Here is a 16,113-nt window from a genome sequence, read left to right on the forward strand (position 1 = left end):
GAATGTGCAGACATATATACGCAAAAACCATTTTAAGCATTTTCGTTTTGGATACCGAAGTGTAAACATCGGTTGTCACAGTCCGCCTACAAAGTTTAACATTAGAGTTAATAAACGATCCCACTTGAAGCTAATTTAGTGAATATTACAAAATTAAAATGTTTCAATCAGAAATAATAGCAGAAATTGTGGAACAATAATTCAAATTCCTTTTTATAAAAAGCAAATGATCTTTGGTAAAATGAGATATTTGGAATTTCCAAATGTTATGAAACTCTTTTTATGCCATCAATTTCAACGGCTAGGGATTTTTATCCTTGCCCCCCCCTCCCGAATCAACAGAGATGAAATCATTCCTGTAATAACCTGGCCCCCGTTGATTGTAGTGTTATGCTGATTCTGTGCAGCTCTAAGAGGTCCACCCTCCCAGGCTTTGTCTTTTCTGTGAGAAAGGATTAGTTTGTTGCTAATCGATTGGGGTGTCTTTACCAGTGAACGCTGACAGAGCTGCTCAGGCACTTTTTGCAGGTCAGTGTCCTTCCTGACTTCTCAATCCTACTTTTCGACCCTGATGTCATAGTTCTTGCATTGTGAGAAAACTAAATACCTCATGCCATTGAATTCTAGAAATAGTACAGCACCTATTCTGTCCTCCATTAAAGGATTAAAACTCCTTCTTAACTGTGGCAATTTTAATTTGTGTTCTATTTGAAGTTCCTCTTTGGCTGAATATTTCCATATTAAAAAAGAGGACAAAATCAACACTTTATCTCTTTTTCTTTTTCCTTCTCTTTATACATTCTTTCTCTTTCTCTTTCTCTTTCTCTTTTAATTATTGACATCATTCATATCATCCTTTTTTTTTTTTTCTTTTACTTGGTAGTCACTACTTATCCTCGAGTGACTTTCAGGCCTTCATAAGAATTAATGAATGTAAAGTGGTAGTACAGTAATCGTTAATGGTGTCAATTGGGTAGAATTTGATTATTTATGGGGACAACTCAACAACTTGTTTACATTGGATTTGAAGGCTATGTTGTATTCAACCGGGAAGCAGGCCAGCAGAACAGTGTTCCACAGGAAGGCAGTTCTGGAAAAGAAGCTTTGTTCATGGAATCTGTGTTTAGATTTGGACACAGATAGTCGCACTTCCTCCCACCCTGTAAAATAGTCATTCAAAAATGAAAACTGGTTTATTGAAGAAAAATCTGGCTTTATGTGTGATTGATGTGGCTATAAAAGCGTCATTTTGAATAAATCTGAAAACCCTCTCATTGGTTCAAAATATTTGTTTTTGTTGATTCAGGTGAGTGAATGCGTTGTTTCTTCTGGAAATTTTTTTTTTTCTTTCATTTTTGAAAAAGTCTTTTGAAGGGAAGACAACTAAAAAAGACCCTACCCAAAAAATGTCAAAGTTTTGCATAATTATTAAAAACAAAGCAAAAATACACCAAAGTAATACTAATAACACAAAAAAAACATAAATTAACTGAACATTTATTGAATTAAAATAACATTTATTGAATTAAAATAACATTTATTGAATTAAAATAACATTTATTGAATTAAACTAAAATTTATTGAATTAAAATAATATTTATTGAATTAAAATAAAATTTTTAAAAAATCATTTTCTCTAAAAAAATGTCACACTCATTCCAATAATGATTGTTCAAAACTATTTATAAATTTTAAGTCATACATTTATTTCCATATAATGAAAACTTTTATTCATTTCAGAATTTAAAAAAAAATATTTTAATTTAATAAATGTTCAGATAATTGTTTTTATTTTTGTCTTATATTGTATTACTTTAGTGTATTTTTGTTTGTAACTAAAAATTATATGAAATTTTGAAATTTCCTGGTAAGGTCTTTTTGAATTGTCTCCCCTTCAAAAGAGTTTTTCAAAAATGAAAAAAATTAAACAGTAACACACAAGTACCGAAAAGTGTGCAAGGTGGCAAAACAAGATCATCGTCAGAGTTTTAGTAATATATACTAAACCACTCAGATCAGTGCATTAGTGTTTTATAGCAGGGAGACACGAAGTTGCCCGGGATTGAATGATGATCAATGAATGTTTCTGTTATAAGGGACATAATTACGGATAGCACCGGATACGAAACGGTGTATAAAAGAGCGTCTTACATTGTCTTGGAGTCAGTCAAGTGGTACGCACTAGCCCGACCGTCTTGCGGCTTACACTCTCCAAGTGTAGTCAGGATTAACCAAGCTCCCAGGACGAGCGTTCCGCTCACACACGTTAAGTTACCTTTTTCCTTTACCTTCATTTACGCGTATATCAACTTCAAGGCGAGCAGCCATTTTGTATTGTGTATTATTTTCGAAGTACGAATAAACCTTTTTGTTACGCATTCCACTCGGCGTATTTTGTCATGTTATTATATACCGTCAAAACGGGATATAACAGTTGGCGACAAGGATGATTCTTATCTCTTAACAGAGATAAATTACCGTACTAATAGGACTGTGTACTATTCAAATTTACAAGGATTTCGTTACTGAACACGTACGACAAAGAACTATTCGAAATTGTCTTACATAAAGTACGGATTTCTCCGATATGAACTCACGGAAAGGTAATAAAATTGTACTTAAAAGATATTGACAAGGTAAAGTGAACTTTATTTATATTTTTTGAAGAAAAAATATGTGAGGAACACAGGCGGAATTCGAACCCGGCACCTTTGGATTACGTTTTTCGAAGAAAAAAAAAAAGAACTTTTACGATTTTTTGTTTCTCTAAATTAAACAGACTATTGCTATAATTTAATTTTTTTTTCTTTCGTGCAACCGTATTTTTGTTGAAAAACAGTTTGCTCATTTTCGGGCATTATTCGTTGTGTAAATTTGAAAAGTATTATTGTGTAAAATTACGTTTAGGCAGAATTACTATTGCTAAATTGTATGAACTGTGTGGAAACATTTATTCTTGCAAGACTTGTTGCTAATTGGCGAAAAACGTATACTTACGAAATTTTGTGGAATCATTGTTGTAAATTTTAGAAAGACATTTTTTTTTAAATATGGAACAATTGGCTGAGTTGACGAAAGTGCTAACTCTTAGCGTTCAGGAACAGTAAAAAATGACACAACAATTCTTAGTGCAACAACAACAGCTGCAACAACAACAGCAAGAAATGACACAAAAAACTTTAGAGGCACAACAAAAACAAACAAAAATACTTCAACGCCAAATGTCGACTCAACAAAAGAATTTGGAAAAATTAATTCAAACCTCGACAACTGAAAAAAAAACGAATTTTTCTGCAGAAGGTATTTCAAATTCTTTGTCGGAATTTCACTACTCTCCCGATACTGGCATTACATTTCCAGCATACTATAGAAGGTATGAAACAGTTTTTACAAAGAGGTGTTCGGATTGGACCGACGAAGAAAAAGTCACGCTGTTGCTCCAAAAACTGGGTACTGACGAAAACACCAAGTACGCTAACTTAATTTTACCCAAAAAACCGGAGGAAGTGACCTTTGAAGAGACAATTAATACGTTGTCTAGAATATTTGATAAAAGAGATAGCCTTTTTCACTCTAGATATAAATGTTTGAATTTACAGAAATCGGAATCTGAAGACTATTTAGAGTATGCTTGTATTGTAAATTGCTTATGTGAATCATTTAAATTAAATGAAATTTCTGCGGATTTATTTAAATGTTTAATCTTTGTACAGGGACTCACAGAACCAAGGGACAAAGATATCAGATCCCGGATCCTGACAATTATGGAGTCGGACCCAAATATAACTTTACAAAAAGTTACCGAGGAATGTCAACGTCTCATTAATATCAAGAGAGACAACACCCGCATTGAAGAAAAAAGCGTTTACAAGTTACAACATGTAAAAAGGCAAAGGACCCCTAGAATTTACAAGACCCAAGAACAAAGGACCCCTAGAATGCACAAGTACCAAAATTGTGAATGTTGCGGAAGTACGAGACACACCAAAAAGACCTGCTGGTTCAGGAATAAGATATGTTACGAATGTGGGTTCAAAGGCCACAAGGGAACGTACTGTGACCAGAAGAAAAAACGAAAGACTGACAAAGTGAATGCGCTTCGCACAAGGAAAGAGAAAAGTTGCGAAAGGCGTAAGAATGTCAGTGTTCACATAAATGGACATCCTGTAACATTACTCCTGGATAGTGGTTTGGACATCAGCATCATAGATGAAGATATCTAGAGAAGAATCGGTCGACCCGAACTAATGGAAACCAGCAAGATGGCGAGGAGTGTGTGCGGCAAAAAGTTGGAATTTAAAGGAGAACTGAGGTGCAACGTGACATTTGATGGTCAGACACGCACGTCCAAAGTGTACGTGGTTCCAGGAAGGAACACAAGTCTGTTTGGAGTGGATTGGTTTGTCCTGTTTAACTTATGGGAGCGACCAGTTAATTCTTTTTGTAATAGGCTGAACACAGGGAAAGCAAACCAAGTGGAAGACTTTCTGGACGATGTAAAAGCAGAATTTCCAAGGGTTTTTGCTGAAGGACTTGGACATTGTGTGAAAGTAGAAGCCAAATTTGAAGTGAAGAAAGATGCCACCCCAGTATTCAAACCTAAAAGAAATGTACCGTTTTCATCGATGGACGCAATCGAGAAGGAGTTGGAAAGACTTCAACAGTTAGAGGTTATTGAAAAAGTTGACCATACGGATTGGGCCAGCCCGACGGTATATGTGAAGAAAAAAAATAACAAAATCAGGGTCTGTGCGGACTTCTCAACAGGCCTTAATGACTGTTTAAAGGACCACAATTATCTCCTTCCGTCGGCAGAAGATCTATTCTCAAAACTAAACGGAGGAAAAATTTTTTCCAAGATAGACCTCTCAGACGCGTACTTGCAAATCAAGGTCAATGATGAATGTTCAAAGTACCTGTGCATTAATACGCACAAGGGTATTTTCAAGCTAAAGAGGCTTCCTTTTGGCTTAAAGTTCGCCCCTGCTTTGTTTCAACAGATAATGGATACGATGCTCGCAGGGTTGGAATTTGCGATGGCATACCTTGACGATATCTTGATAAAGAGCAGTAATTTGCAAGAACATAAGAAGCACGTCAGAGAAGTACTTAAGAGAATAGAGGGGTTTGGTTTCAGATTGAGTCCGGAGAAATGTGATTTCTTCATGAAAAGGATCAAATACCTGGGTCAAATAATTGACGAAGATGGACGAAGGCCAGATCCACAACGGACCGAAGCAATTGATAAGATGCCTGCCCCAGACTCAGTATCAAAACTACAGTCATTTCTGGGATTGGTACAATACTATGCGATATACATCCCTAATGTACATAATTTGAGAGCTCCTCTTAACGAGCTACTAAAAAAAGGCAGTAGATGGAATTGGACAAAGGAATGTGAATCTGCTTTCCAGAAATTTAAAAATGTTTACTATCAGATCTGGCATTAGCACATTTCGATCCAGAGAAAGAGATTGTACTAGCAACGGACGCCAGTGATTACGGAGTTGGTGCTGCATTACTCCACAAGTATGAGGATGGAACAACAAAAGCAATCTCTCACGCGTCAAGAACTTTGATTGCAGCTGAGAAAAACTACAGCCAGATTGAAAAGGAGGCTCTCTCAATAATATTTGGAGTCAAAAAGTTTAACCGTTTTCTCCATGGACGAAACTTCATATTACAGACGGATCATAAACCACTAATCACGATATTTGGATCAAAGAAAGGCATCCCTACGCATACTGCAAATCGACTACAGCGATGGGCTGTAACTCTCTTAAACTATCAGTTTAAGATGGAGCATGTGTCATCAAAAAAGTTAGGACACACGGATGCACTGTCAAGGTTGATTCCAAAAAGAAATGAAAGTTTCGAAGAGACGGTAATTGCAGCTCTTAAAGATGAAAGCGAATGCTCAAATTCAATATGCAATATGATCCGTGAACTCCCGGTAACTCTAGAAGAGATTAAAAGAGAAGCTGCAAAAGACGTTTTTATAAAGCAAATGAAAAATCAAGTAGGACGGACGGAAAGAAATAAGATGGCAAGAGAAATTACACCTTTTTCCATTTGCGAAGATGTGCTTATGTATGCCGATAGAATCGTAATTCCACAGGTATTACGAAAAAGAATGCTAAACGAATTTCACACAGGTCATCCTGGCATTTCAAGGATGAAATCCCTAATTAGAGGTTACGTGTATTGGCCTGGTATGGATAAAGAGGTGGAAAACTGTGTCAAAGCGTGCAAAGGATGTCAGTTAGCAGCCCGAGATCCGCCTGTAAAAACGACCTCGTGGCTGAAGACGGACTTGCCCTGGTCACGACTGCATATTGATTATGCCGGACCCCTAAAAGGTTTTTTTTACTTAATTGTAGTGGACTCTTTCTCCAAATGGCCGGAGATATTCAAGATCAGACATCCAACATCAAGGAACACTGTAAGTGCACTTGACGAAATTTTCAGCCGGTTTGGTGTACCAAAGACCATAGTGAGTGACAATGGTACAGCATTCACAGGTTACGAATTTAGAGAATTCTGCAACTCACTGGATATACAGCACATCACGACGCCTATTTACCATCCTAGATCGAATGGGTTGGCAGAAAAATTTGTGGACACGTTTAAGGGGGCATTAAGGAAAAACATGAACATTGACACAGATGAGCGGACAATACAAACATTTCTAGCGATCTACAGAGTAACCCCAAATCCAAACAATGATGTAAATTCATCCCCTGCAGAACTTATGTTCGCCAGAAAAATTAGGTCCATTTTCGATAGACTTCTACCAGATAAAAAGAAAGTTACCGGAAAAGAAAACTTTAATGTAAAGTGCTATTCCCCAGGAGATAAAGTTTATTTTAAAAATTTTCAGAATGGAAAAAATCATTGGGTGGACGGTATTGTTAAGAAAAGAATTGGGAACATGGTCTATACTATTCAAGGTCCCAATTTTGTCTGTAAAAGACATATTAATCAAATCCGTTCCAGAATTTCGGAAAATACAGAGGAAATCCCAATGGAAACGCTGTGCGACACATTTGACATTCCAAAACCGGTGGGTATACATGGACCCATGAATGTATCTCCTGAACATACCGCACGGGCTGAACAGAATTATTTACCAAAGGAAACTCTGACCAAAAGAAGAGCACACGTAAAAGGAAAGTCGTCAGGCGTTTAAGTCCTGATCCTAAACGGAAGCGATATTAAAGCTAAAATCGGGAAGATTTCAGCTTCAGGGAGAGGTGTTATAAGGGACATAATTACGGATAGCACCGGATACGAAACGGTGTATAAAAGAGCGTCTTGCATTGTCTTGGAGTCAGTCAAGTGGTACGCACTAGCCCGACCGTCTCGCGGCTTACACTCTCCAAGTGTAGTCAGGATTAACCAAGCTCCCAGGACGAGCGTTCCGCTCACACACGTTAAGTTACCTTTTTCCTTTACCTTCATTTACGCGTATATCAACTTCAAGGCGAGCAGCCATTTTGTATTGTGTATTATTTCGAAGTACGAATAAACCTTTTTGTTACGCATTCCACTCAGCGTATTTTGTCATGTTATTATATACCGTTAAAACGGGATATAACAGTTTCACACTCCCATATTTTTTGTCACCGAAATTGGTGAAATTGACTATTTTTCAATAAAATTGATTAACTGCCTTCTCTAATTGGGGACCCACCGCGGTGCACCAGGAGGAAGCGTCACATGCCTCCATGCAGTGACTTAGTCCACAATACATTGTAGTTTACATTGCACTGTAGAGAACCTACTGTTGATTTTATAACAAACAGTTTATATACAATGGTTTAAATTAAAGATTAAAATGCAAAAGTCAATTATCATGGTTCAGTTGTGCTTTACACATAAACATTCATTTCAAACGCGCCCTGTCATATAAGAGAACCTACTGTTGGTTTTATAGGGCGGGTCTTTCGGCTAGAATAGTAATAAAACTTTTCAAATGCACTTGTGATGTAAGACTATAAGGCGTTCACTTTAGCCAAAATCGCCTATTCCTATTTTCATCGAATTTTTTGATTGTCGATTAGCAATACTTATTGAAGACATTCTGATACAAAACTTATCTAAGAACACTGCCAGTTACATAAAGTACATTTGTGTGAAGTTCCATAAAAATCGGCCTAGCCGTTTCGGAGTCCATAGAGAACGAACTAACACATACACACAATTCCTTTTATATAATCGTGTGTATATATATATATTAAATCTCCCCCCTCCCTCTCTCTCTCTCTCTCTCTCTTTCTTTCTCTCTCATTCTTCCCTTTGTCTTTCCCTCTTTCTTTTTCTTCCTGTCTTTTTCTTGCTTTCTCCTCCCCAACCGTCTTTCGGCCCCCTTTTTTTCTTTCCCCAATACTTGAAAATGGATGACGTCATAAAGGATAAAAGTTAGCTTTATGACGTCATTTGCTGTGCACAACTACAATATGTGAACAAACTTCTTTTTTTATATATATAATTATACAAGATCTTTCAACTCTAAACGCTCCGTTTTATAGTCGCGCTGTCACGCTTCGTCTGTTTTTAATGCATATGACACGTGTGGTCTTTAACTCTTTTCCGTAATCATAAAATTTCATTAAAATTAAAAGAAAAGGGGGGAAAGGTTAAAAAAAAAAAAAAAAATCTACATTTTGTGACGGAACTTCGTCGTTTCCATCGGTAATTTCCGCGTTATGTTCATATAAGAAAGAAAAAAAGACAGGAAAAAAAAAAAAAAAAAAAAAAACGTGTTTCGTCTGATCTGGTTACCATAGAAACGACAAACGCTAAATTCTATTAACCGGTCACACGATATTTTTCTTGGCTAAAGGAAAGAAGAAAACAGCGAAAAGAAGGGGAAAAAGTACATTCATCCTCTGTTTAACGAGAAAGATAACGAGGAATTATTTTTTTACGTAAGTAAAAAATAAAAATAAAAATAAAACAGAAATGACCGCTCGAAATAATCCGGATGAGGCAGGTAAGAAAACGTAAACATTTCGGCGCTTCTACAGAATTGGGACGAGATTTTGTGATCGATAAATGGAGTTTTCAGATAAAAAAAAACAAAAAACAAAAAAAAACAATGGTTTCAACTGATTTTTTTTTTTAATCAATTCTAATAAGTTACAATAGTAGCTTCGAAATTATGCAGTCAAAATTACCTGAATATTGCTGAAGTATTAAACAAAACAACTTTAATCGTGTTAGCAGATTAAAAATTGCCGCCATCTTGTTTAAATCAAAATGGAAATTTGCCTCCCTTTTGAACCCTCACGTGTTTTACGATCGTTTTAATCAAATTCTATTTTTTATTTTCTTTGATAATTTTCTACCTTATCGATTTTCGTAATTTTTGGATATAATCATCTTAAACGTAGACACCATTGTTTTCATATGGAATTCAGTATTACGATTTCCAAAATTTCGTCCCAATAGTGTAGAAGGGCCCATTTTTATATTATATTCGCTGAGCCTGGCCAGTACCAGATGGGAGACTATTTGGGGAGGCTGTGTGCATCGCGGCGAATTGTAGAAATTATCAAGTTGGTATCTGGGGGCGCGTTTTAATTCACTGGGGGAGATGTATCCCCAAATAAACTCGCCTGGCGGGTAAGCAACAACAATGTCGGCAACCTGTTGCAAGATGCCGTCTTGAACCTGCATGTCAAGCTCATGTTTACCGCCGCAGCGAATGGTGACATCTGCAATGTGTGTGACACGAAGTTGCGCCTCGTGGGTCACCTAAAACACTTTGTAGCTGGAGCTGGCTCAATCCTAATGAGCAAAGTGTATACTCGATTCCGTGTTCTGCCATCGACGAACGACATTTGTTTAAAAAAAACAAAAAAAACACACACACACACACACACACACAGCACACACATACACACACAAAACAAATTAAAACAGAAAAAAAAAACGTCTATTTAATTTTATTCTATATTTTATTTATTATAATTCAGTGATTTATATTATCACCGCAAAATAGAAAACCAGGAATAGATACTATCTGTTTTGTTAAGGTAGCAAGATGGGGTCCGAAAGTCCAGCCTCGTTCTGAGTCCAGGTAAAGGATGGTTATATAGTACTCTGTCACCAGTATCGAGGCAGAATCTAGCCCCTTTGAATAAAGTGACGAGTTGTTAACTTCGAACAACAGAAAAACGAAAAAAAGTGCAATATACAACAAGTAAATGTTACCAAAGGCAAGATAAGTTAAAAGAAAAACAAGCAGTTCAAAAAATTTTCGAGCATTTATTACTATAGAGAATATTTTAGAATTAGATTTTTAACAAAGTTTTACAGGGTTAATTAACCTCTTGGAACTGTTAGATTGCAAAAATAATTTTTAATTCTTTTAAGTGTTTAATTATTGAAAATAATTCTAGCTCTTTAATTATAAAAAAAAACTCAAATTCTTTGAACTGCTTAACTTTAAAAAAAAAAAATCTAATTTTAAAATGTTGTCTAAAGTAATAAATGCTCGAAAATTCTTTGAACTGCTTCTTTAGATGCATCAGAATCGGCCATTAAAAATGCCTTATATGAACTTGAATAATCCAACTTACTATCTTTCGAAGCTTATAACTACTTGAAAAATGTAATTCAAACCCTATTTTTTTCCAATTAAAGGAGCAAAGACCAAATTAAAAAAAAAATAACAGGTTTAATAGCAAATTATGCAATATTTGTTTTTTTTTAATTGGTTTTCTTTAAAAAAGATTTAAAGAAAATCAACGAAATTTTACTTCGATTATAAAAAATATATATAAATTCCAAAAAATCACTTACCTATAAAAAATTCTATTTAATGTGTACTTCCATTGTTCATTGTTAAGAATTTATCCATATTTATACTTATATTCCATGTACTTTTCAATAAAATACTTTTTTAAACAAGGATTAAAAAAAAAAACGCGAACTCAGATTTATTGACTGTTCAAATAAAAGGAGAGAATCTCTGATTTTTTTTTTTTTTTTATCATTATCTTACGGTGACTTATAAATGCCAGAATTAATATGTCTTTTTATTGCGTTCTGTTAACCAAAATTAGTATCTTTGGGCTTCCATAACGGAAAAAAAGCAGACATTCATTTTGCGTTAAACAAAGAATCCAGTCGACCGATTTTTTTTTTTAATTCTCTTAATGAAATACGCAAGATTTTGATTATTATATCTTATTTCTACTTTATCGAGTGATTTTTTTTTTTTTTTGATATCTAAAAAAGAAAACATTGAATGGAATAGAAAAAATTACCGTCAGCGTCTGGTATTTACTTGACGATATAAGCATAATATGAGTCTTCATTCAAAAGAAAACATCAAAGTCTTTACACTTTGGACTTTACAGGTAAATTAAAAAAAAAAACACTTCATTTTTTGTTGTTTTAAATTAGAATATTTTATTTATTGATCTTTTATCTTCAATTTGTGATATATAAAACTTTGGTATGTAAATTAATTATTTAAATTTTAATAGACATTTCAAAATGGGGGTGAATTTAAAAAAATACGTTTGTCTAAAATATTATATTCGGTTTATTGGAAAGAGCATAAAATTTCACATTGACCCTGAAAATATCGTAAAAATTGAACGAATAGAAAACTTTTTATAGATTTTTAAAGTTTAAAAATTGAAAAAAAATTCACTCGTAAAATTCAATTGATTTCATACGTAAAAAAATAGCTGGTTAAATGCGCACTGGCACTTTGTAAACACTGTTTTTTTTTAAATAAAGAATAATATTTCTATTATTTTTCAAACAACTTTAATAGTTTATTTTGGAAGTATATTCCATACAGAAAATAAACAACCCACTTTAAAAAGAGAAAATACGAGTTTTTTATATTTTATTTGCAGTTTTTTGTTAAGGGTGTCAAAAATTCCCCCAAAATTCTGATACACCTAATGCTTCTTGTTTATATATATTAGCAGGTTGCCCGGCGTTGCCCGGTCGTAAAATACGCTTAAATATGATATTTTGAATAATGCAAATTTCGTATTTATTATATATTGGACCCAATATATAATAATGATTTAAAGTGTTTAAAAAAAACCAAAAAACTCGTGCGCCACCACCGAGAATCAGAACCAAAACTTTTAGCTTACCTTTTACTTTTTTTCCTTTGATGTTTATACTTGAGCTATGAAGACATGTTTGCTGCAAAGCTAAAAATTAAAACATGAACCAATAGCTATTACGTCATGCATGCATATTCGTAATGCCGTTGTTCGACCTTCATCAGGCAAATTCCATTTCTTTAATTTTCACACTTTTGCACCGATATTCCCCGACTAAAACTCAAATATAAAGTTTCGCATGGGTTTGAATACCCTATGTATTAAGTTTCATGTTTTGGGTGGCAAAAAGCCTCCCCAAGATCTCAGTCCTCTTTGTACTCATCCAGGTGAGGTTTGTCTAGTGCTTTCTCTCCTTAGTCTTTCCATCCACCTTGACCTTCCTCATTTATTTGGTGTGGTGCCAGTTCATGATCACACACACACAGTTTGTGTCTGTAGTTCATCTTTGCATTCTAGGGTTTACCTTAATATTTCTGCAGTTTTCATTATTGTTTTCTATTGTATCTTTGCAGCCATTCCTCTGATTCCAATATTTCCCATTCTTTTTTTTATTCAAGTTTTTCGGTATTATTCCTAGTGCTCCTACTATTAATGATGTTATCTTGACTTTCTTCATTTTCCAAATTCCTTTGAGCTCTTTGGCCAGTTCTGTGTATTTGCTTCACTTCTCAGTCGCCTTGATCTTCAGTCTGTGATCTGCTGGAACAGAAAAATCTACAATCTGGCAGGATTTTCCCTCCTCTATTTAGATAAATCCCCCTCCCCACAAAAAAAGAATGAAAACTTTTTGGTAACCTAAAAGGCATTTAAATAGAATTGAATAGAATTAAATAAAATAAAAGAATCAAAATAAAGATTAATTAATAAATTAATGAAATTGTGTTAAAGAACAGCCACCTGTTCTTGTAAGTGAGTAAATATGAGATGGGATAGCCGAGGATTCAAACTTGCGAAGCTAAATTTGGAATTGAGAATTCCGATCATAAGTTAAAATAAATACAGAATGTTATTGAAAATGGAATGCAGAATTACCATTGTTTAGTTCACATAAAATAGTTAGATATCTGTTTATTGAAAAAGAAGTGTAATGATGAATTTTGTTTCTGTTAAAGAAATGAAATTAAAATAAGGAATTTAAAAATGGACAATGGAAAATGTTATACTTATTTGTAAAGTGGGTTAATTGAAAATTAGATTAGATGAAGCATATAAGGCCACGAGTATGATATGCATGTGTTGGGCATGCAATGACTCATGAGTTCTCAATATAGAGAGCTTTAGTTAGATAAGTCAGTCAGTCAGTTAGTCAGGGGAGAAGAGAGAAGTAAGTGAGTCAGAGACAGAGCTGACATGGAACCTTGGAAGTGGGGGGGGAGAAGAAAGAATCATGTAGAGACTTGAATTCCTTGATGCAAAGTCATTGACCGGTCGAAAATGGAATAAACGAATATCATCATTTTTTTGTATCTGCGTCTTCGTGTTATGTTATTCAACAGAAAGGTATTATGAATTTATATTATAAGAACTTTGTGAAAATCATCATCTCAAAAATAGGTAAAGAAATATATGTGTCAATGTTATAGAAACACTCCCATTCACAGAACTGTCAAACAGTATAAATATCAAACGCACTATTTCTCGGTCTATCTATCTATATATCAAATCTCCTCTCATTGTGTATTACATGTCGTTGGTTCTCCTGTATTAACATGTACCCTGTCTCTTTATATATATAGAACCGTCTCTCTCTCTTGATATATACGCGATATATCTGCACACAACATGAACACTCTATGACTCTCTCTCTCTCTCTCTCTCTCTCTCTCTCTCTCTCTCTCTCTCTCTCTCTCTCACACACACACACACTCTTACAATATGAACAACAACAAATATATAAGTCGTCATCTTAATAACACCCTACATAACAATTGTACAAGATCCAAAAAGAATCCAAAAGTAAGAATCTGGAAGCCAAAGTAAAAAGTCCAAAAAGTCAGTTAATTTTGAAAATATAAAAATCAATATAGTTATATTCCGTTAGACCCAAAATGCATTATTTACCAGAAGGCCGCCTGGCATTGCCCGGTCATAAAATACGCTTAAATATAATATTTTGATCAATGCAGATTTCATATTTATTATTATATTATATTAGATCCAATATATAGTAATGATTTAAAAAGTTAAAAAAAAAAAAAAAAAAAAAGAGTCGCGTGCCACCACTAAGAATCGAAACCAAAACGCTTAGCTTACGATTTATTTTTTCCTTTGACGTAAATACCTGACCTATGAAGACATGTTTGCTGCAAGGCTAAAAATTAAAACATGAACCAATAGCTATTACGTTATGCATGCATATTCCTAATGCCGTCATTCGACTTTCACCTGCCAAATTCCATTTTTTTTAATTTTCACATTTTGTACTAATTTTCCCCTACTAAAACCCAGATATAAAGTTTTGCATGGGTTCGAATACCCTATATATTAAATTTCATTGTCTAGACCAAAAACTGACAGAGGAGTTTACTAGGCAAAATTTTTTAAACAAATATATATACGCATAGGCCCCTCCAAAATTCATCACAGAATCAACCCCTCCCCTGTATGTAACACGATGTAATTTTATTATAAGTTAATATTAAAAATATATCTTTTGTATCATTTAAAAGAAGGGCAAAATTAAATTAGTAATAATTTAAAAAATAATTTTTTCATCGTACGAAAATAATGAAATTGCGAGATGAAAATCGTGTTTACATAATTGACGCTTTAAAATAACATTCCCATGTGGTAGGCATTCCGAACGTGAAAACATATCCGTGTTTAATAAATCTAGCGAAAATCAACTAATGGTCAGATTTTCGTGAAATTTTCGATACTTATCCATTTTAGAATGAAATTAAATATAAAATGCAGTTTTCGTAAAATATATGAATGGATTTTTTTTTTAGTGTGTGTCCCCCCCCTCATATTTATTTTTTCGAAATTTGAACAAAATATATTTAAATCTATCGAAATTTCTATTTATTATGAAACATAAGAGTTCAAATAAGTAAAACATTTATTTTTTAAAAATTTAAATATACGTATCGAACAAAAACTTATCTTGAAGTTGCAATTAAAAACATGATATAAACTTAATATTATTATGTTTTTTAAATAGCGTTTTTTCTAATTAATGTATACTATAATCAGTTGAATTGCCAAGAAAAAGAAACTTCCTAAAAATTAATTAATTTTTAAAAGATTAAAACGATTAAAATTCCATTATTTAAAAATGTCCCGTTACAACATAGATGTTTAATTAACTGTGTTTAAAGTTTTGTTTTTTTTAATATTCAGTTTTAATATAAACATGACTCTTGTCAGCTATTTTATCGCCAGATTAAAACCGATATAAAAATATTATTGCACAAATATTAAACATTTTGTACACCACCCTCATATTTTGTTTGTTTCTTTTTACCAAACAAAAGTCTGGAAGCCAGTAATTAACCAAATGAACACTCGTAGTCCATATTTAATATACAAATGTTTATAATATTAATCGTAAAACTGTGTAAATCTTAAAATCTAACAAAATTATAATAAAGATTAATTATTAATTGCAGTCTGAAGAAGATAAATATATATATATATATATATATATATATATATAACTACTTCATTTAATCACATGAATTTAATATACGAAAGTATAGATTTATGCGTAAACTTTAAGTATTTACTTCAAAAGTGCTCAATACGTAGGTAGAGCTAGTTAGTAATTTATAAAATATACTAGCAAAGATACCCGTGCTTCGCACGGAGCTTTGTTGCGCACTCGGGTACCAAAATCTGTGGGCACCTTTCCAGTAAGTTGATGTTGTAAGAGCAACGATTGCATAAGGTGATTAACATTTTAACTACCTCTTGTAGTGACTGAAATTCAATCAGGAACTTCACAAAACATTTTCATCAAAAAGGAAGGTTACTTGATGTTACATAGTAAATTTTTCATTGAAGTAATTTT

General features: G+C 33.6%; 1 protein-coding gene across 3 annotated transcripts in view; it reads left to right on the forward strand.

Moving 5' to 3' along the window:
* Nucleotides 1-16,113, forward strand: part of LOC145285862 (uncharacterized) — a 182,143-nt gene that overhangs the window by 30,332 nt on the left and 135,698 nt on the right. Inside the window, exon 1 of one of the 3 annotated variants that reach the window (XM_080134303.1) lies at nucleotides 8,789-8,995. The exons of 1 other annotated variant lie outside the window; for it this stretch is intronic. In XM_080134303.1, coding sequence (XP_079990429.1) covers nucleotides 8,965-8,995 — 31 coding nt within the window. In that variant the 5' untranslated portion in view covers nucleotides 8,789-8,964. Of the gene's footprint in view, nucleotides 1-8,788; nucleotides 8,996-16,113 lie in introns of those variants that run through there. One more of the 3 variants, XM_080134305.1, reaches the window with a different exon arrangement.

Source organism: Euprymna scolopes, chromosome 10 (assembly GCF_053919585.1).
Source record: "Euprymna scolopes isolate OS-2025 chromosome 10, ASM5391958v1, whole genome shotgun sequence".
Classification (NCBI taxonomy): domain Eukaryota; kingdom Metazoa; phylum Mollusca; class Cephalopoda; order Sepiida; family Sepiolidae; genus Euprymna; species Euprymna scolopes.